This window comes from Ovis canadensis, chromosome 3, assembly GCF_042477335.2.
Source record: "Ovis canadensis isolate MfBH-ARS-UI-01 breed Bighorn chromosome 3, ARS-UI_OviCan_v2, whole genome shotgun sequence".
In the NCBI taxonomy this organism is placed as follows: Eukaryota; Metazoa; Chordata; class Mammalia; order Artiodactyla; family Bovidae; genus Ovis; species Ovis canadensis.
The window spans coordinates 124,091,022-124,114,822 of record NC_091247.1 but is presented as its reverse complement, the minus strand read 5'-3'; the positions used below and the strand labels follow the sequence as shown (position 1 = coordinate 124,114,822).

General features: G+C 37.1%; 1 protein-coding gene across 13 annotated transcripts in view; it reads right to left on the bottom strand.

The window, feature by feature from the left end:
- Positions 1 to 23,801, bottom strand: part of METTL25 (methyltransferase like 25) — a 250,623-nt gene that overhangs the window by 222,667 nt on the left and 4,155 nt on the right. For all 13 annotated transcript variants that reach the window (XR_011255835.1, XR_011255837.1, XR_011255836.1 and 10 more), the window contains exons 2-3: positions 4,424 to 4,588; positions 3,842 to 3,948 (exon numbers count right to left, since the gene is read on the bottom strand). Coding sequence is in view for 10 of the 13 variants with exons in the window: in XM_069584143.1 (XP_069440244.1) it covers positions 3,842 to 3,948; positions 4,424 to 4,588 (272 nt within the window). In the remaining 3 variants the exon portion in view is untranslated. The remainder of the gene's footprint in view (positions 1 to 3,841; positions 3,949 to 4,423; positions 4,589 to 23,801) is intronic.

Genomic DNA, 23,801 nt, shown 5'->3' with positions numbered 1-23,801 from the left:
TGAGATGGATGAAACTGGAGCCGATTATACAGAGTGAAGTAAGCCAGAAAGAAAAACACCAATATACTATACTAACACATATATATGGAATTTAGAAAGATGGTAATGATAACCCTACATGCGAGACAGCGCAAGAGACACAGATGTAAAGAACAGACTTTTGGACTCTGTGGGAGAGGGAGAGGGTGGGATGATTTGGGAGAATGGCATTGAAACATGTATACTATCATGTAAGAAACGAATCGTTAGTCTAGGTTCGATACAGGATACAGGATGCTTGGGGCTGGTGCACTGGGATGACCCAGAGAGATGATATGGGGAGGGTGGTGGGAGGGGGGTTCAGGGTTGGGAACTCATGTACATCTGTGGTGGATTCATGTCAATGTATGGCAAAACCAATACAGTATTGTTAAGTAAAAAATAAAATTTAAATTAAAAAAAATAAATGCATTAAGCAAAAAAAAAAAAAAAAAAAAAGGCAGAGACATCACTTGGCCCACAACGATCTGTATAGTGAAAACTATGGTTTTTCCAGTAGTCATGTATGAATGTGAGAGATGGACCGTAAAGAAGGCTGAGAGCTGAGGAATTAATGCTTTTGAACTGTGGTGCTAGAGAAGACTCTTGAGAATCTTGAGAGTCCCTCGGATAGCAAGAAGATCAATTCTAAAAGAAATCAACACTGAATATTCACTGGAAGGACTGATGCTGAAGCTGAAGTTCCAGTATTCTGACCACCTGATTCAAAGAGCTGACTCACTGGAAAAGACCCTGATGCTGGGGAAATCTGAGGCAGGAGGAGAAGGAAGCAACAGAGGATGAGATGGTTGGATGGCATCACTGGTTCAATGAATGAGTTTCAGCAAACTCTGGGAGATGGTGAAGGACAAGGAGGCCTGGCGTGCTGCTGCCCACGGGGTCACAATGAGACACAACTGAGCGACTGAACAACAATGTGAAACATGCTATTTCAAGTTTTTTCTCTGCACTTTAGAAATTAATGTTTTATCAATTTAAAATTTATTATATAATATTTCATATAAATAAATAAGTATACTCAAAATGAAAAGATATAAAGGACAACAACAAATACCCATCAAAGATTTAAGTATAAGTGATTTATTTGGGAGGTGAAGAAAACACTGATAGGGAAACAGAGAAGAAAAAAAGAGAAAGGAAGGCAGCCCAACAAAAGGTGTGTTTGTGGGCAAAATATGACTTTAGAACAACCTGGGTTTAATCCCACTGGAAAACTCCGACAGCCAGTGTAGAACACATACCTCAGAGTCAAGCCACCTGGGAAGTCTGGGAGTTGATGTATTTGTTTACTAACTTGTATTAGTCATTAATTCAAGGATGCACACAGGGAGGAATTAATCCCCAGAATGTGTATGCAGGCAGTGCCATACTTCAGCACACAGAGAAAACTCCACAAGGAAAGAAATACAGCAGTTGCCAGGACAGAAAGTAGCTGGGCCACCATGATGTGGTAAGGCCCAATAGTATTTGAATAAGGCATCCAGTAGCAGCTGCTATATCCATGAAGCCACCAGCCAACCTAGGGATGGTTATGTTAGTCATTACATTCCATATAACTGTGTTCCTTTCCATATCCTATCTCCCTGCTTCCCCTACCAGAGGTAACAACTATTATCAGATTATTGTCTATGATTCCCTTGCTTCTTTAATGTTTTTTTGCATTTTTTTTTTTTTTTGCATTATATGCAGAGTACATCATGAGAAATGCTGGACTGGAAGAAGCAAAAGCTGGAATCAAGATTGCTGGGAGAAACATCAATAACCTCAGATATGCAGATGACACCACCCTTATGGCAGAAAGTGAAGAGGAGCTAAAAAGCCTCTTGATGAAAGTGAAAGAGGAGAGTGAAAAAGTTGGCTTAAAGCTCAACATTCAAAAAACGAAGATCATGGCATCTGGTCCCATCACTTCATAGGAAATAGATGGGGAAACAGTGGAAAAAGTGTCAGACTTTATTTTTCTGGGCTCCAAAATCACTGCAGATGTGACTGCAGCCATGAAATTAAAAGACGCTTACTTCTTGGAAGAAAGGTTATGAGCAACCTAGATAGTATAGTCAAAAGCAGAGACATTACTTTGCCAACAAAGGTCCGTCTAGTCAAGGCTATGGTTTTTCCAGTGGTCATGTATGGATGTGAGAGTTGGACTGTGAAGAAGGATGAGCGCTGAAGAACTGATGCTTTTGAACTGTGGTGTTGGAGAAGACTCTTGAGAGTCCCTTGGACTGCAAGGAGATCCAACCAGTCCATTCTAAAGGAGATCAACCCTGGGATTTCTTTGGAAGGAATGATGCTAAAGCTGAAAGTCCAGTACTTTGGCCACCTCATGCAAAGAGTTGACTCATTGGAAAAGACTTTGATGCTGGGAAGGATTGGGGGCAGGAGGAGAAGAGGACGACAGAGGATGAGATGGCTGACTCAATGGATGCGAGTCTGAGTGAACTCTGGGGGTTGGTGATGGACAGGGAGGCCTGGCGTGCTGCAATTCATGGGTTTGCAAAGGGTTGGACACGACTGAGCGACTGATCTGATCTTCTTTAACAGCTTTTGAAAAATGGTACCATAAAATATGTAGTCATCAGTAAATTGCTTATTTTTCCCATTCATTTGTATGCTTCTAATACTCCTTCATATGTTATACACAGCAGCAGCTGGTTATGTTTTACTGTGTACTTGCCCCCTTTACTCTGGTTGTGTATCACCATCATGGTGAGCCTGCTACTGATCCTGACAGGTACTGCTTGGGCATGACAAATGGAGAAAAGGTTGAAAGCTACTGCCTCAGCTCTTGCCTTAGTTCCTACCCCCTCAAGATCTATGTTGCCATAAGTGGTTCTGCAAGCCTGGCTCAAGCGGTAATCATTTTCTAACCATCCTCAAACTCTCTAGAAGTCTGGATGAATACATGGAAAAGATTCTAAGGCCTCTTAAACACTGAAGAAGGGAAAGTCCTCCATGACCCCGACAGACGTTCTTGTAGGGATAAGAAAAATGACTATTTTTATAGGTCAATATAGGCGAGTCACTGATTTTATTTTAGCATCTGTTTTCAGACATTACTTTCACAAAGGCTATTTTTGACAACAGGAATGCATTATGATTCTGATACCATGAAGGAATCCAGGTTTCTTTGTGTTACAATAATGAGGCAAATGCCCCCGACCACAGCTTAGTACCCCAGGTCCTTGGGAACACCTAGTGTAAACAATTCTGCAGGTAGTCATCTTCATAATGTTGTTTCAAGGTAGAATTACAACATAAGAAAATTACCATAGCTTCGATCCACTCTGAAAAGAGTGAAATTTGTAGCAAAATATTAATAGCCGTATCTTCTTTTTAGTACAGATGTTAGAGTTGGACCATAAGGAAGGCTGAGCTGAAGAAGTGATGTTTTTGAAATGTGGTGTTGGAGAACACTCTTGAGAATCCCTCGGACTGCAAGGAGATCCAACCAGTCCATCCTAAAGGAAATCAACCCTGAATATTCACTGAAAGGACTGATGCTGATAATGAAGCTGAAGTGCCAATACTCTGGCCACCTGGTGTGCAGAGCTGACTCATTAGAAAAGACCCTGATGCTGAAGAAGATTGAAGGCAAGAAGAGGAGATGTATAATTGCAGTGTGTTGGGTAGTGAAAGCATATTTAAAGGATCAGAAATGATGTGACGTATCTCACATTAACTATTACTTAACGACGTTTTAAAGACTAGATGAGGACAGTAGAAAAGGAAATTTTAATGTTACCCCCCAAAACAGTAATAATTTTAACACGAGAATATATAGGGAAAATACTCTTATTACCTGCTTTATTCCACAGTATTCAGCAATACTGCTGATGAGTTCTGACATTGCCTGAACTTCGTGAGATTTTTTCAAATTCATAAACTCATCAAGTTTCACATTCTCATCTGAACAAAAATAAAACAAAATTAACATATTGCTACTAAAGAGATAAAATGTGATAATCATCAGCTAATGATCATGTTTTCTGTAAGTAAATATAAAAATAATACAGAGATCCTATTGTGGTTTCTGTATGATAGATATCTACTAGTTTAACTATTATGAATCAAATTTGAATTAATAAAATGAAAAAGACTCATATAACATTATTAAAAATGTTCCTTGAAATATAAAACAACTGCAAAGGAAAAGACTGATAACTAGTCTACAATGCAGGAAAAAAAATGTGGAGATTTATAACTAAGTTGTTTGTTTAATATGGTGCATAAGAAAATCAATTCATTTAGAATAGATAAGTCTACCAGGGCTCATGATACAAGGTCTAACAAATTAAGAACATGTTGGAAATATAGACATATATGAATAGTACATTACTTCTAAATGCCTAAAAAACATACATACACACACAAACACACCTACCAGTTTTCTGTTTTTGATTTCCATGAAGGGCCACAAGCAGTTGATCAAAAGGAGTACATATCCCCAAGTTTTGTACAGAATAACACTTTGCAGCCAGAGCAAACGCTTCCACATTCACCAGCTTTTGGGACATTTCACAAAATATTTTTGGAAAATCAGTAACTTCTAAAAAAATCAAGACAAAAAGAGAAATGTTGGCAACAAAATAAGCAATTACTAGCTAAATGGTTGGAGATTTAAAAAACAATCAATGAAGAACAAATACTGTATATTAATTCATATATATGGAATCTAGAAAGATGGCACTGATGAACCAACTTGCCGGGCAGCAATGGAAACACAGACAGAAAACAGACTTGGGGACACAGGGGCAGGGGAAGGAGAAGGTTTGCACTCCCTCACAAACAGAGAGTAGCATGAAAACATATACTCTACCATATGTAAAACAGATGGCCAGAGAGAATCTGCTGTATGACACAGGAAACTCAAATTGGGGCTCTCTAAAAACCTAAAGGACTGGGAAGGGGCAATAGGTGGGAAGGAAGGGACATATACTTGTTGCTGTTTGGTCACTCAGTTGTGTCTGACTCTATGCTACTCCATGGACTGCAGCACACCAGGCTTCCCAGTCCTTCACAATCTTCTGGAGCTTGCTCAAACTCATGTCCATTCAGTCGGTGATGCCATTCAAACATCTTGTCCTGTGTCATCTCCTTCTCTTCTTGCCTTCAATCTTCTTCAGCATCAGGGTCTTTTCTAATGAGTCAGCTCTGCACACCAGGTGACCAAAGTATTGGCACTTCAGCTTCATTATCAGCATCAGTCCTTTCAGTGAATATTCAGGGTTGATTTCCTTTAGGATGGACTGGTTGGATCTCCTTGCAGTCCAAGGGATTCTCAAGAGTCTTCTCCAATACCACATTTCAAAAACATCACTTCTTCAGCTCAGCCTTCCTTATGGTCCAACTCTAACATCTCTACATGACTACTGGAAAAACCATAGCTTTGACTAGACAGATCTTTGCTGCAAAGTAATGTCTCTGATCCTTAACATGCTGTCTAGGTTTGTCACAGCTTTTCTTCCAAGGAGCAAGCGTCTTTTAATTTCATGACTGTAGTCACTGTCCACAGTGATTTTGGAGCCTAGAAAAGTCTCTCACTGTTTCCATTGTTTCCCAATCTATTTGTCGTAAGTCATGGGACTGGATGCCATGATCTTCGTTTTTTGAATGTTGAGTTTTAAGCCAGCTTTTTCACTCTCTTCTTTCACCTTCATCATGAGGCTCTTTAGTTTCTCTTTTCTTTCTGCCATAAAGGTGGTGTCATCAAATATGTGAGGTTATTGATATTTCTTCTGCCAATCTTGATCCCAGCTTGTGCTTCATCCAGCCTGGCATTTTGCATCATGTACTCTGCATATAAGTTAAATAAGCACAGTGACAATATGCAGCCTTGATGTACTCCTTTCCCAGTTTTGAACCAGTCTGTTGTTCAAAATCAGGTTCTAACTGTTGCTTCTTGTCCTGCATACAGGTTTCTTAGGAGGTTTCTTAGGAGGCAGGTGGTCTGGTATTTCCATCTATTTAAGAATTTTCCACAGTTTGTTGAGATCCACACAGTCAAAGGCTTTAGCATAGTCAATGAAGCAGAGGTAGATGTCTTTCTGGAATTATCTTGCTTTTTCTCTGATCCAATGGATGTTGGTAATTTGATCTCTGGTTCCTCTCCCTTTTCTAAATCCAGTTTGGACATCTGGAAGTTCTTAGTTCACATACTTTTGAAGCCTAGTTTGCAGGATTTTGAGCATTACTTTGCTAGCATGTGAGATGAGTGCAATTGTGCAGTAGTTTGAACATTCCTTGGTGTTGCTCTTTTTTGGGACTGGAATGAAAACTGACCTTTTCCAATCCTGTGGCCACTGCTGAGTTTTCCAAGTTTGCTGGCATATTGAGTGCAGCACTTTCACAGCATCATCTTTCAGGATCTGAAATAGCTCAACTGCAATTCCATCACCGCCACTAGCTCTGTTCGTAGTGATGCTTCCTAAGGCCCACTTGACTTCGCATTCCTAGATGTCTGGCTCTAGGTGAGTGATCACACTATTATGTTTATCCTGGTATTAAGATCTTTTTCATATAGCTCTTCTGTGTATCGTTGTCATCTCTTCTTAATACCCTCTGCTTCTGTAGGTATATACCATTTCTGTCCTTTATTGAGCCCATCTTTGCATGAAATGTTCCCCTGCTGCTGCTGGTCTTTCCCATTCTATTGTTCTCCTCTACTTCTTTGCATTGATCACTTAGGACAGTTTTCTTATCTCTCCTTGCTATTCTTTGGAACTCTGCATTCAGATAGATATATCTTTCCCTTTCTCCTTTGCCTTTTGTTTCTTGTCTCTTCCCAGCTATTTGTAAGGCCTCCTCAGACAACCATTTTGCTTTTTTGCATTTCTTTTTCTTGAGGATTGTTTTGATCACCACCTCCTGCACAATGTCACGAACCTCTGTCCATAGTTTTTCAGGCACTCTGTCTACCAGATCTAATTCCTTGAATCTATTTGCCACTTTCACTGTATAATCATAAGGGATCTGACTTAGTCATACCTGAATGGTCCAGCAGTTTTCCCTACTTTCTTCAATCTAAGTCTGAATTTTGCAATAAGGAGTTCATGATCTGAGCCTCAGTCAGCCCTGGTCTTGTTCTTGCTGACGGTATAGAGCTTCTCCATTTATACCTATGGCTAATTCATGTTGATGTATGACAGAAACCAACACAACACTGTAAAGCAATTATCCTTTCATTAAAAATAAATAAATTTTTAAAAACTATAAAAAAATGAAAAACATTGATCTTACAACAAATTACATTTTCATTTTGGTGTGAATTTTGGCAATATCACTAACGGTTCCATTATATTTATTATTTAAACTATTAGCTATTTATTCGTAGCAGCTAGTTTTCTCGTAATACACTATACAAGTATATACTTAGATTCCACATATAATTTGGTATTTTTGTAGTTGATCTTTCAAAAACCAAGAAAAGAAAGAAGGAAAGAAAAACATTTAAAATCATGCTAAACTGAAATATGGTCATTAGATTTATGAATGATCCTGGCTGACATACAACCATATATTTAAAGAAGGTCAGTCCATCCAATGCCGTTACACCCTGTCCACACTGCAGGTGGAACAACAGCAATATTTTCAATGGTGAAAGTGAAAGTCACTCAGTCATATCTGATTCCTATGACCCTGTGGACTATACAGTCCATGGAGTTCTCCAGGCCAGAATACTGGAGTTGGTAGCCTTTCCCTTCTTCAGGGGATCTTCCCAAGCCAGAGATTGAACCCAGGTCTCCCGCATTGCAGGCAGATTCTTTACCAGCTGAGCCACAAGAGAAGCCCAAGAATACCTGAGTGGGTAGCCTATCCCTTTCCAGCGGAACTTTCCTACCCAGGAATGAAACTGGGGTCTCCTGCATTGCAGGCAGATTCTTTACCAACTGAACTATCAGGGAAGCCCTTCAATGGTATAAATGTTATTATAAAAAAGTCCCTGCACCCTGATTCACTGGACCATGGCGTGTTTGTATGTGTGTGCATGTGTTTGTTCAATAAACTCTCAATATAGTTCTAAAATTAATCAGGTTATGATTATGTGAAAACTGTTCATTTTCTTCCAATGTCAGTTTAAAGCAGACGTTGTCTAAGCTTCAGATAGAAACTACTGATAGCTGCCCAATGCTCACTGATTTAGCAGAGCGAACTACCACTCTTTAAACACCCTGCGTCACTCTCTGTGTGAGGATCATACACCCTGTTGAACTCAGATGTGGCTGCATCTCCCCAAGGTGAATGAACTATGCCATTTTCAGACAGAAGTTTTAAAAATATCAAAAGATTCACTATAGTTTCTTTGCCTAGAACTGTAATTGTTAAAACGTGTCAAAATACAACCTCCGTCAACCTGAGTCCCCAAGATATGACAACAAAGACATTGCTGCTGTCAAACTACAAGGAGCATGCAGTCAGCACACACGAAAAAGAAGCATCATTGTTTTCAGTCACTGAGTTTTTAGGTTCATTACTGCAGCGCAATCTTGCCTATTCTAATGAATATATATGGTATAGATTTGCTCTTAATTTTTCAGTTTCATTTGTCTATAGCCACTTTTAATGCATGTTAATTTATTTATCAAGGTTTTTTCAAAAAGGCATTCTGATTTGTAGGCAGTAGCTCAAAGAAACTCTTTGGATGGAGTAGTTCATTTTCAAGTCCATTTACCAAAAAAAAAATTTTAATAATCAAAAAATACATCTAGTAGTTAAATAAAATATTTAAAATGTTCACTTTACAAAAGCATGGTGCAATTTAGGGAACAACTTAGGTTCTACCAGACAAACTGCAATATATGCTATGAAATTTTTTTCTAGCATTGACGGTCCTCCAAAGTTACCTATGAAATTATAAAAACCTATTTAAACCCGAAAAGCAATGATGCTTCCTGGAAAAAGTTAAAAGCAAGAAAACTGATGAGGGTTTACAGAATGCTAACTAAAAACTACATGTTTAAGACAGTACTGTTTGAAAGTTAACTAAGTTGATAGTATTACTAGCAATATTTACTAAATTAACAAGGAAATTAGCAGAGATGTATAACCTCCATTTCTGAATCAATTAAGTAGAAATAAGATTACTACAAGTTTATTTTAAATACATGTTGTATATTATATAAAGTTCTTTGGACATTTTACAAACTGAATTTACTAATGCAGCCAAAAGTAATAAAATCTACATCACAATATTTAGGCATGATACAGTGGTGAAAACTCAGTCAACTATTAAGTGAGTCTCAGTTTTAAGGGCAGTCTCAACATCCCTACGTACCAGGGCTACAAATTCTTAGAGTGTGATAGAAATAAGAGCATTAAATCTCAGAGTGCAGAGGGACTATTAAAGTAGTCAGTTATTGGACAAGGTTGCCAACAGAAAGAAATGTGATGTTTCTGTTGGAAAAGTAAACGTTCAAAGCAATTTAACTACTGAATCAATCCTACTGAAAATATAAGAAAAAATTCCCATCCAAGTCAAATTAATGCTGTTAATTTGTTTTTAATTATAGGCCTCCTAGTAATTTCAGAAATTTGGAGATCCAAACTGCAAAGATACTATATTTTTATTAATTTACTTATATAAAAAAGATAGCATTCTGATTCAGTCCTGTTGTTTGAGGCTATACCAGTTTATTCAGATAATCTAGAAATCTGTGAAAAAATTTTTTTGAGTTACGAAAATAAAGCTTTTGTGACTTGTTTTCAAATGATCCAACCTGTAACTTCCATTATTTAAGATGTTTAGAGATTCGGAGAAAGAGAGGTGTTAATGGTCACCTTCACTGCTATTTCTGAAACATAAGTTCCATCGGGATGGAAATGGTGTCTGCAGTCTGCATAGTGCATTCCCAGATAACTGTACACTGAGTTTGGGTTTGGCAACTAGCAAAACAGAAACCACAGTGTTACTCAATTTGTTATTTAATTAATTCTCGATTAGTTAAACTTTGTACCCAGGAAAAGCTTCATTTTTAAATTTGATGCCCGGTGCACCTGCATATTATGTGGCTTGATTACTTTGCCAATATCTCCCTCTACTGGAATTATCTGCTCTGCTTTATTACATGCTTTGTCTTTATCTACTCTTATTTTTCTGTCCACCTACAGAAGTTTCTTACAAGACAGATTAAACACAAGTTTCTTACAAGACAGAAGTTTCTTACAAGACTTGGGCATGAGGGAGCAAAAACAGCAAAGAGGCAAGGAAGAAGTTAATTCTATTAAATATGAGATCAGGATATCTTTGAGTACTTTTTTTTACAGCAGAAATCAGTGTACAAGGAAAGATAGGTTATACAAACACATGTTGGATTATGAAAATCTCAAGGTAGAGAAATAAATAATAATGTTTCAAAGCTAGAAATAAAATAGAAACCATCAATGAATATATAATATTAACATTTAATATAAATAAAATTTCAAAACTAAATGTCTGACATTTTACTAGACTATTACCTAGCACTTTAAGGAGGACAGAGTTAGGATGCACAATTACCTCATCACTATTACCGCTAACATTTATTGTACATATACTGCTGGCTAGGCGCTGTGCCAAACAATTGATATTTAATGGAAAAGACTTATCAGATAGTTATATTGTGCTCCTATCCACACTCACAGAGGAAGAAATCAACACTTAGGGGGGCTGCAATTTAGCCAGGTTCCCACAAACATTAAGTAGCAAGGCAAGTGGGCCAAGGCTGTGTTCCCACATTCAATTAACATTCCACAGTGGTGAGTTTGGTGGACAAGAAACAAAATCAGGAAAGACAGCATTTAAAAGAGTTCCAGGCAGATCTGTCAGAATAAGTTAACAAGAGTTCTCTCTGGCAGAGATCAATAATGGTAATATCTTAAGATAGGTTCAAACTCATTTTATCTTCTTAATCATTTCACTGTCCTCACTCCCCGCAACAGCTTCCTCTTTACCACAAGTGATTTTAAGATTAAGAAATTAAAGAGTAATTTCTACATATAAAACAACTGATAAGTCCCTAAAAAGTTAAAGTTTTTATGATGCTGTTGTGGTTTTCTGTTGGTGGAAACTATGCACCCCCACTGTTTCACGCCTAGGTGGAAAGCTATAACACCTTGCACACAGCAGGTACTCAGTAAGTAGGAAATGAATGAATGGATGGATGCAAGCAATTCCTCAGTGCATTTACTACTGTGGCACCACGAGGCACACTGGGAGAAACAAATTCTAAGATTCTGTGGTAGTAGTCATCACTGAGGCCACCGTGAAGACTTCAAGAGTACTGCTGAGCCTGTTGGAAGAGCATAAATCCTCATCTCAGCCCTGATGTTTACAATCGCAAGGGGAGACAAAAGTGATTTAGAACACTTAGAAAGTGAGGTAAGATAAAATGCAGCTATATGCTAAATTCTGACATTTACCTGTGTTATAAGGGTTAGGGCAAAGGTCACGACTGTTATAATCACTCAGCCTGAAAATTTCCTATGGTCCAGCGTTTCAGGAAGACATTAACAGTGCCCTCTTAATAACAATAGAAATGTTACGGACTCACTGCTACATAATGACCTACAGATGTCTCCAATTCAAAAGGCCCCAAACTGAAATGAACCTTCTTATGCTCACCAAAACTTTCCCTCCTCCTATTTCCTCTCCTGTTTAACACTGGCCATCAGTCACCCAGCGCTGATGTTAAAAATCTTTACATCATGTTCAATGCTCCTTGTTCCTTCAATAAACATATCCAGCCACCCATTAACCCTAATGGAACAATGTCCTGCATTTGGAACTGCCCCCTTTTAACTTGCCCATCACTGCCATGGTTCAGACTCTTAACACCACCACTGTGACCAAAATAGTAATTTTTTTTTTTACTTAGCAATAAAACTTCCAAAGTACAATGCTCAATAAGCATTGGTTGAGATGAATTTTACATGTTTCCTAAAATGGAAACTTAAAAGTCGATGCAAGTTTAATTACACATGTGAAAGCATTTCCACAAGAGTTGACTTTAGGCTTCAATCTTTTATACTTGTTTACCAGACTTCAATCAAAAGTTAAAGCTGTCTTGCTGAAGTACGAAAATTAAACATGGGGTATATTAAATTTTATGAATGCTTAAATATACCCACAACCCTATAATCTATGTAAGGCAGAAACAGAATATATACTGTGGCCTTTTAAAATAAATCAATATATGTTACTCAATTATGTGCTAGGAAACTTGTTACAAAAGCTCCAGCATAATTTATGGCTGCATATGAAATGAAAAAAATGTTATCTCAAGACTAAATTATGCTCTTAGAAAGAATGATATAATTAACAAGAAATTGATATGCATATCCTTATTGTGCCAACATTACATCACAATGAATGTATAAAGTATATGGAACAATTTCAAAAGCATTTTTACATTTAATTAAGTTGTTTATACAACTAGGAAAATCAGTTTTTAATATTTCTTAGAGTAAATACACAGTATTTAATAGACCTTTTTCATAGTTTTAATTTGAAGGAAATAAAAACAGCATACAAAACAACAGCAGTTTAGGAAACTGATTTGGTATTATATAAAAAATAAACTTGCTAAAAAATAAACAATTCTGGGATACCTACTACGTGCAAAGTAATAACTGAACCGGATAAAGCTAATTTGTTAATGACTGGTGATTCATCTATGATATGTAGTGTCTTATTTACAAAGCACGGGGGCAACAACGGTGCAGTGTGGATTCCAGAGAGCTCAGTAACTCTCAGTTACAGTTCTTTCAAGATGTTACATGGGATGTGCTTACTCAGGCCTTCCTCTTCTCTTTTCCTCTGATACCATCTTCCCTCAGATATTTTCATGGTTCTCTCTCTTCCTTCCTTCAAGTCTTTGTTCAAATGTCACCATTTCAGTGAAAACTTCTCTGGCAACCCTATTTAAAGCTGCAACTTCTCTCAGCTCTCATTCCTCACTGATCTTCACCAGTGTTTTATAGCACTTATCATCATTTGACATAGCGATATGCCAGAGGACACAAATCTTTGTTCACTGCTGTGTCCTGAGGAAACCTAGAATGATCTCCTATCATAGAGGGCACTCAATGACTACAATGGGTACATGAATAAGCAAGAACTAGGTCTGAATTCTGGTTCTCAGACTGTCTCTCCCTCTATGGCCATGAGTAGTCTATTTATCTGTTATAAGACTTGATACCTGCATCTGTAAAATGGGGGCAAATATCTACTTTACAATACCTTAAGGAACACACGCACGCATATGCACATACGTGTGCGTGTGCTCAGGGACTCAGTCCCTGTGTGGCCCCATGAGCCCTGCCTGGCCCTCCTGTCCATGGGATTTTCCCAGCAAGAAAATGGAGGTTGCTATTTCCTCCTCCAGGTTATCTTCCCAACCCAGGGATCAAACCCATGTCTCCTGCATTAGCAGGCGAATTCTCCACCACTGAGCCATCAGGGAATCATAAGCATGTGTACAAATATGAGAATATTCACAAATACACATACACTTGGAGAAGGAAACGGCAACCCACTCCAGTATTCTCACCTACAGAATCCCATGGACAGAGGAGCCTGGCAGGTTACAGTCCATGGGATTGTAAGAGTCGGACACGACTTAGCGACTAAACCACCAAACCAGACATATACTTACATGTATATATGTATTTATGTACATATACATTCATCCAAAAAATCCTAGAATACAGTAGGCAACTCCCAAACCACTACATCCAAATTAAGTAACTGAGCCTCCTGACATGACACTTGGGACTTTGTTAGAAAAACACGGGATAGAAAATACTCAAACATTAGGCCCAGAGTACCATATAGGCTACTAGAGAAGAACTTGAAACAATGACCAATACAGTGTCTAAACACAAGGCCTGCTGGGAAAAAGGAAGTTTGAATTCTAGAAGTTGGATGCAAGTCCTTAGTCATTAGAATGAAAACATAAGTAGAGACAGGTAAGCTGCAATTTGAGACACAAGTCTAAGAGCTGGCACTGGGTTTTGTAGTATAAGTAGGATGAAAGCAAGAACTTCTCAGTACATGATGGCCCATGGTCAGCAGTGGGCACCATGTCCTAAAATCAGCTTGAAAGCTCAAGAAGAATATTATTACCTATGATACTTTTTACTGATTTTGATATGAAATTTGGTAGCTAGGTTATAATCCTCACCATGCCTTAGAGACCTAATATAGAGGTCAAGTCTGCTTTACTATAATGCTTTAATTTCCTTTATCAGAAGTCTCTCTTTTCAGAAAATAACCAAAATCAAGAGACAGATGATGAGATTCTACAGCTTCAAACTCCATTTAAAATTAGAAGCACTGAGGGATAAATTAAATGTTTGTAAATATTTTCTGAAAAATAAATTCAATTTAAAAAATCAAATATGATTTTGTTAGTAAAATACAAAATAAATTCTAGATTCTAAAACTTTAAAAACTGCTTGATCGTTGTAAAGAATGCTTTAAAAGTGAACCCTTACTGCAGTGAGTGCTAAAATCAATTTCTTGGTTCTTCTCTTGTTTCTACCACAGACATCTCATTTCCTATTTCAGCTGTTGTTTTCTGAACACCACTGTAAGCTCCACTGCCCCACAATACCTCAAGGATGGCAGTATCTTAGTAATTAACATTGCTATTGATCTCTTACTGAGAAGACCAATATTTCCTTTCTATACACACATTGACTTGGGCCTAGACCTCCAGGCTTTCAAGAATTAAAAAAAGACTTTCCAGTTTGTTTATTATTGAGGCAGGAAAAATAAAGGACTTTTTGTCCCAAGTAAACAGTAACTGTAAATATAATTAAATTGCTACTAAGAAATTTTGAGAGAGTAAAAAGTCACAGTTCTCCCTTAAAATTGTACTCTTCTCTATTGTGTATTTCATTAACTTTAATTTTATCTGCTATTCTTATTCTAAATTCTATTACCTCCATTTCAACATTAGCACAAAATAAATGGGTGTCTATTCTACTATTTCTTAACTGAATACAGTTGTAATCATTTGCCCAGCAAAAAGAACGTGCAAAAGGAATTTGCTTTAAACAAACACTTTCTCTATCTAGTTCCTACCATAACTCCAGCAGATCTTGCTCTTTACTTAATTCTTGTAAATGATGTGTATAATTCATAAAAAAAAAATAGATCAATTTTATTCTTTAGGGGCCATTATTCAAGGCGGCTGCAGAATAGAGAATAAGCCAAAAAAAAGGCCCACCTAACTTTACATTTACATTCACCATTCTGATTTTAATCATCAAGTAAGAGGAAGAATTCAGTTTCAGTAATTGTCATTGGTGTTGCCTAAAGATATTTGGCAGTTACATCTGAAATACAGTTCTCCTCACATGGGAAGTTTCAGAACTTCACAAAGATTACAGAAAATTCTCGAAATATACATCATAGTAAGGAACAAAAAGTGACAAGAAAAAAAATGAGTACAAATACTGGTCCAAATCAAGATGAAGTCACAAAGGTTTACAATACTAAAAATGCTTTCAACCAGTGGCCCCTATCCTGAGGTCTAAGAGCTACAGAAGCTTATGAATCACCTAAAGCCGTCTGTAAAGTGTTACGTCCATTTGTGAGCATATATGCCTTTTTCCTAAGGAAGAGGTACTTAGCATTCATGTGAATTAGCCTTTTAATTGGATCTGTGACCTAAGAGATTACGAATCACTATCTTTTACTGTTTCCTCACCTTTTACTTTGCCCAATGTTAATACTATAACAGACAATTCAACTAAGTACTTTTCCTCTGGCTTCTTGAGATCATTTTAAATATTTAAAACAACCTAAAATTCTTCTTTTAGTCACTGATAGAGCTATTAATTCTTAATACAAATTTCACAGTTTTAAAATTAATCCAACCCTGAAAAGATAATCCCTTTCTTTCCAGTATTTCTGGTATTAAACAGATCTTCTCTTATTGTTGATGGTCTAAGTTACTAGTCTTGAGTTTTTTAGATAATACCCATCTAACCAAAAAACATAAATAATATGAGCTACCAAAACATACAGGTCAGTCTGTTTCATTTGACAAAATATATGTTAATCACACTGCTGCTGCTGCTGCAAAGTCACTTCAGTTGTGTCCGATTCTGTGACTAAATAGTTTTAATTTGCACAATCTAAATTTCAATTTCTAATGAAAGTAAGAGTCGGACACGACTGAGCGACTGAACTGAACTGAACTGAACTGAATCAAGGTAAGGTAGATATCTTTTTGTGTAATTCCAGAGATAGCCTAAATGACACATACAACCACCTAATCCAGAAGAATGAAGCACATATTTTCTTTTTGACTAACAATATAAATTTTAAAAAAATTCACACACTAGGTGAACAAGAAGAAAGAAAGGAAGATTGAAAAAAAAAAGCAGAAACAGAAATAAATTACACTGTTAAAGTTTGTGAGGTTAAAAATGACCCTCCCAATAGATAATAACAAAATCATACTTCCAAATATCTTTTTTTCATATATTGGAGTATAAAGGTGATTTACATTATTAAATCTGTCTTTGGTAGAAAATATTATAAAGTATTAAGGGTATGAAAAGTTCATAAATGGAGCTTTGTAGACAAAAGGATAGATTCACTGTATTTAGATAACATCTTTATAGTCAACAGAGTAGTCACTTAAGAATAATTTTTGAGAAATACCTGTTGACAAAGATAGAGCCATGTGTGGTGAAATTCTGCATAAACTGTAAAAATATTGTCATTTTTTAAATTAAAAAATAATTGTCATGGAAGATTACTTCAACTGTCATTAAAATAACATAAAAATTCCTAAGAAACACACAGAAAAGAATAAAACAACAAATGAGAAACAGCTTGACATGTGAAGGGCATGGAGGGGAAGGGAAGAATTAGAATTTTATTGTGGAGAATTATAAAATTAACCTGTGAATACAAAAACTCAAATACTTACAGCAGGACACTTAATATTTCAAATATAACAATGTGGAAAAAATTTATTTAGAAAATGAAATCAACTACTTTTGGATAAAAGCAATCTTACATAGCTGGAAATTAAATAATTTTTTAAAAAAAAACTTAAAGATTGAAAAGCATTTTCTTGGGCAGTGCTCAGACTGCAGATTTTCATGTATCACTTAATCTAGAAAGAATATAATAATTTAGTTATCTGACCACATCAAATAGGAAGAAACTAGAATAAAATTCTGCAAAAGAAAGGAATATTTCATTCATCTTCCCATTTTGTTTGTACTACAAGTACTATGTCTTTTACCTTCCTTATTGGAATGTGAAATTTGAAGACAGATTATGCCTTCTACATCTTGGTATTCACCCATAACACCTAGCACAGTGTTAAGTCTAAGAAGATGCTTAGACTATCACTTAGAAGTAGAGGGAAGCCTGGCATGCTGCAGTCCATGGGGTCGCAAAGAGTCAGAAGTGATGGAGCCACTGCACAACAAACAAGAAGATGCTAAGTAATTTTTGCGAAAATAAATTAGGTTATAAAAATAGTCAGGCACCTAGAGGTTGTAAGGTTTAGAGACAGTCCTTAAGAGCTATTCTTAAGTCTATCAATGACCACAGCAAGTTCTGAAGAATATTGATCTTGCAGAGGTCAGAGAAGAGATGCTCCAGGACTGCCCTCCCCTTCCTCTCAAATATCAATAGAACTAAATTCGCTTTAGTCACTTCTGGGTCTTTGTAGCCCAGAGCAGTGATAATTTATACTACTCAAATAAAACATGGGAGCTAATTCTAAAAATCTAAGGTGGTTTGTGAATGGTTGGGGTCAATGAATGTGAATCCTTAAATATCTCTATTTGGATGACCTCAACCACAATATATCTAGAACTGAATGCATTATTTCCCCAACCAGCTCCCTCAGCTGATTTTCCTAATTTTGCTAATGGTACCATTCATTATTATTCTTCAAGATATTCCCACAATCAATCTCTTGAAATTAGCTTTGATTTCCCCATTTCTTTGAATTGTATATAAAAAAGAGTCACCAAGAACTACCTATTTTCTCCATACAATATATTTTAAAACTATCAGTTCCTTTGTATTCTCACTGCCATCATCTTAAACTAGGCACATCCTTCATCTCTAGACCACCACTAAGGGATCCTAACCAGTGTCCCCATGGATGGATGATTGCAAACATCCCCATGATAGATGTTTGGAATACTGGCTGCAATAGTTTACTCTGACTTTAGCTATGTAAACATTTGTGAATACTTGGTTTTATGTTCCTACTGTCCACGTTTTACAGTTTTCCACCTTCACTGTTTGCTTGCACTGTTCTATCTACCTGGAATGCCCATACACTCTTTATCTAACCTATTAAACTCAACAAACATTTAACAAGAGCCTACCGCATGGCACTTAGGATACCGGAACACACAGAGTAAGAGGGTTGAAGGCAACACGTCATTGCAACACAACATGCTACGTGCTCTAATAAAGGAAGGAATAAAACAACATACAAATGACTAGTTCTGTTGCAGATTTAGCATAAGTTAAATAGATAATGTTCCATGAGAGAGTTCCGGGCAAAGAGAGTTACATGAAAAAAATGAGGGAGGGGAAAAATGCACGGCACATTCAGGCAACAAGGCAGCAGAAATATTAGATAAATGGGTGGCGAGAGAATGCCTAAGAGAAGTGTTGGTAATACTGCACCCTTATACACTGTCCCTTCCTCTGTGGTTGAAGACGCATCTTAGAAATCCAGAATTGACATCCTATTATTTCAGTCATCTTCATAATCAAAGATGACCTCATCATGTGGGAAGTTTAATCATTTACTGACATGACCCAATGATGACTGGTTATAGGCTTTTTCATCTCAAGATTCAGCTTGGGGACTTTAGATGGTTAAGACTTTACCTTCCAATGCAAGGGGTGTGAGTTCGATCCCTGTGGAGAGCTAGGATCCCACATGCCTCATGGCCAAAAAGCCGAAACGTAAAACAAAAGCAATATTGCAACAAATTAAATAAAGATTAAAAAAAAAATTTGGTTTGACTCAGGCCTTCATTGTGATCACGGCTTTAACAAGAGGAACTAATAAAATCTGGAGGTAAAAGCTTTGTCATTATGTTTTGTGCACTAGAAGCCACACTAGATGTCTTTTACCCAGATGATCCATAGCTATCTTTGGTTCTTGGTCTCCTTTGAGAAGCAAACTCCTGAATACATTTTCAGGGGTACACGGAAAGTGCCTGAAGTCCACAAACCAAGAAGCCATTATCTTTAGAACTCTGGGGAGCCACATCTTTTTTTCTTTAAGCTGCAATTCTAGACTTGTGTGAGTTAACTAAAAAAAAAAAAAAAAAAAATATATATATATATATATATATATATATATATAGAGAGAGAGAGAGAGAGAGAGAGAGAGATCATTCAAGAGATGTTTATAAGCCATTTGAGACAGGCTGGTTCTTCTTCTGCCTCAGTTATTGACACATACCCTAGACATCTTCTTAGATGAGGAAGTTGATGCTTCCTCATTGCACAGCTCAATGCCCTGTGCAAGTTCAGTTCAGTTCAGTCGCTCAGTCGTGCCCAACTCTTTGCGACCCCATGGACCACAGCACTCTGGGCCTCCCTGTCCATCACCAACTCCTGGAGTTTACCCAAACTCATGTCCATTGAGTCGGTGATGCCATCCACCCATCTCATCCTCTGTCGTCCCCTCTCCTCCTGCCTTCAATATTTCACAGCATCAGGGTCTTTTCAAATGAGTCAGCTCTTCGCATCAGGTGGCCAAAGTATTGGAGTTTCAGCTTCAACATCAGTCCTTCCAATGAACACCTTAGGTAGGAAGCATCACTATGAACAAAGCTAGTGGAGGTGATGGAGTTTCAGTTGAGCTATTTCAAATACTAAAAGATGATGCTGTGAAAGTGCTGCACTCAATATGCCAGCAAATTTGGAATACTCAGCAGTGGCCACAGGACTGTAAAAGGTCAGTTTTCATTCCAACCCCAAAGAAAGGCAATGCCAAAGAATGCTCAAACTACTGCACAATTGCACTCATCTCATATGCTAGTAAAGTAATGCCCAAAATTCTCCAAGAAAGCCTTCAGAAATACGTGAACCATGAACTTCCAGATGTTCAAGCTGGTTTTAGAAAATCCAGAGGAACCAGAGATCAAATTGTCCTGTGCAAGACACACAGCTAGTCAGAGTCAGATATGAACTAGAACCCAGTCTTCTGACTTTCAGTCCATCTTCTTCTATGTGAGGAAAGCAGAATATGGAAATGATGGCTAATGTTTATTAAATGCCCACTCAGTTATGTGCCAGATTTTAACAGGTTATCTCATTGACTTCTACACAACCCTTTCAGACAGCAATTATGATTTTCATTTTTTAAATGAAGAAACTGAGGCTCAAAAGCTTTACTAATTCACACAAGATTCTACTCCATCCATGGAATTTTTCAGAAAAGGCAAGGATACTGGAGTGGGTTGCCATTTCCTTCTCCAGGGGATCTTCTCAACCCAGGGATCGAACCCCGGTCTCCCACACCGCTGGCAGACTCTTTACAGTCTGAGCCACCAGGGAAGCCCACACAAGATTACACAGCACTAGAATAACACACACAGGATTCAAAGCTGTATGTGACAATCACAAAACCCATATCCTGTAAATGCTCTCTCCTATTTGCTTACACTATCAGCTGAGGTTCCAGCTGGAGAAAAGATAGTAGATAACATCGAAGGTGAAGAGCTTTGTTTCGTAGGAAATGTAGACCCACTAGATGACTTTTGAGTAAAGGAATAACAAGACGAGAACTATGATTCTGGAAGATAACTGGAAAGCAGTTTGAATGGAGAAGCAATTGAAATAGTCTGAAAGTGAGAACAATTTGGAAGTTATTGCTAAAATTTTTTCACAAGATTGAAAAAGGAGGGAGCTGAACTATTTGCTACGGGAAGCAGCAGATGCGAGAGAAACGGAGGAAGACGAGCTGGCAGATTATGAGCCGACATAACAAGAAGATTGTGAATGTCATTTATAGAGGATCTTTTTAATCACTGAAGCGAAGAGGTAAAAAAAACAAAAAAATACATGTAGACCCCATTAAACATGAAGCCTTCTAGGCAAGTTTTTTTTTTTTTTTAAATTCAACTGAAGAATTTAAATCATGATAAAACTATGAAGACAGGTTACCATAACAGCAAATTTCCAGTGAAAGGTTAATGATTTGATAATTCAAACAAATAACATGAGTATCTAAATAAATGAAAGACACTTAAATTTATTCAGATTGGCTAAATATAATTTGAATAGGCCGATGGAAAAAAATGCCATAGATAAGAGGAATCTCCATAAACTTTGTTTTACTCAGCTTCTTAATAACTGAATGATATGAGGGAAATCAGAAGCTGTGGGAGCAGGGGGAGGCGGGTAACCATTAAAAACCAGAAAATAAATTCAAGTTATAAATGGCCCCATCTAAAAGGAACAATCAGAAGCACTTTCTATACATCGATTAAGTTAAAAATGATGACCAATATCCAAACACATTCCACAAATGTGTTTGCATTTTTGTTCACTCTTAACACATAATTATAGTAGCAACCCAAGAAACTGGGCTGACACTTGCCACTATCGTTTTGTCCTGTGAAATTATGTCCACACTTGAAGTCTCCTAAAAAGATCCAAGAAATATGAAAAGGGAAAACAGAGTTCAGGAAAATACATATGGAGAGTGAAAAGATAAAAGTTAAACACAACAGAGTAAAACAGATGACACTAATTATTTCTCTGCTGTTCTCACTTTCTATTTCCAAAATGCTTTTGTTTCATGTGTTTCAAATTAAATGTGAGTGTAATTTTAATTCACTATAATCACCACCATCACCATCAACAACAAAGAATACTTAGAAGCGCCAAAAAGCAATTTAATCTATTGAGATGTAATAAAAATAATTTAAGGGAAACTTCAATGAAATAATCTATCATAGGCAAAAACTTCCTGTGTTATTCAATTAAAATGACAGTAAACTAATTATGCAGGTGGTCACCAAAAGGAACCAATTCTAAACATTTATTCAGCACCCACGCCTGGTAAGAATCATGTAAGTGATGACATCAAGAAACAGGAGATGCCGCATATGGCTGAAAGAAGAGAGTCAAGAGAGGCCCTGGAGGCTCAGGCAGAGTCTCCGAGCAGCCCTGGGCTTTGGCAAAGTCACAGAGGCTGGCTTTACAGGCACAGGAACTGTATTTCCTTAAAGCTGAATAGGTTTTCCACAACTGATTCTAAGCAAACTTACAAGAAACTGATTTTATAATTTATTAATTTACACCGAGAAATATATTTACAACAGCCCATATCATTCATTTGAGAGGACACTCTTTCCTAATGTTAGAATTGCAACTAGTGCAGATAAAGCCGGATATTCTAAAAGAAAATCTTAATCAAGCTGGGTAGCTGGTTGAGTTGCCTGTGTAGTATTGATCTATTTCTGTTTCATAAACTATTTTTGCTATCCTAAATCAGAATACCTCTTCTGTTTTGCTTCTGAATGATTTCTCTATACTTAGGAAGACCAATTAACTCCTGAAGACCAAAAGATAATTCACTTGAGAATGTTACAGATTTACATACATAATCATTACTTCCAAAAAAACACTTTGGTTCCCTTGAAGTGGGTAAAACAAAATCTTAATCCCTGAGATGAAATATAGAACACTTGTTTATTAGTAAAGTACTTACAAGGTATCACTATTGATTTTTTTTTTCTGCAGATGGATAATCTCACCTATATATGTAATAAACTTTAAAAAATTTTAGCCTGAAATGATGCCTTCCTTGATTTTATCTCCAGATTCCCAGGGTATCTTTCCATAATCTTCAGTACTGCACTTTCACAGCGGGAAAGAATAGTTACTGTTTTCTATTTCCTCAAATTAAGTTATAAAGCCTATTAGAATAAGCCATATAAAAACAATGATGATACATATAATATCAGAAACAACAGCTATCTAGTTCAGTACTGTATTTCCAGAAATGCCTTCAATAACACTCTTTATAGATCTATGCTTCACTTCATTCTTTAAGAATAATTTACTCATCTATATGCCAGAAACTGTTCAATATGCTAAGAACACAGAAATGAAAAAGGCAAATGTTGTACTTTTGTTTTTTAATCTAACTGCAGACAGAGAAGTCAGTGGACAATGAAAACCGCGTGACACGTTAATATATGAGATATACAGGTTGCTGCAGGAGCATATACATTTCCAGAGGTTCTTGACAATCTATATTTTCCCCAAAGAAAGAAAGACCTAATTATATCATCACCATCACAATCAACGTTACCGCAACCTTCATCATTTATTAGCCACAATTTGTTGAATCCATGCTACATTCCCAGTTCTGTATCAGGAGCCAGATCACATCATCTTTCCTCTTTACTACACCTTTGTAAGATAGGTAATATTATTCTTTTGAAAAAGGAAAAAAAAAATTACAATAGCAATCAGCTGTGACAGAGAGTAACTCATAGCTGGGCTGGCACTGGCACACAGACCACACTCTTCCCTATTAAATATGAAAACATGTACAGTACACCAATACCAGACAAAGTCTATGACCAGGCCAAGTCCACAAGCATGAGCACAGACAGAAACAAAAACATCTGCAAACACGGCAGCTTCCATGAAAGCAGCCCCAGGGAGATGCTCGCGTGGTGAGACGCAGAGGCCTTGTTCCGACAGGCAGCACCAACTAGTCACCTGTGTAAGTGAGACACTGTGGAGGCAAGTT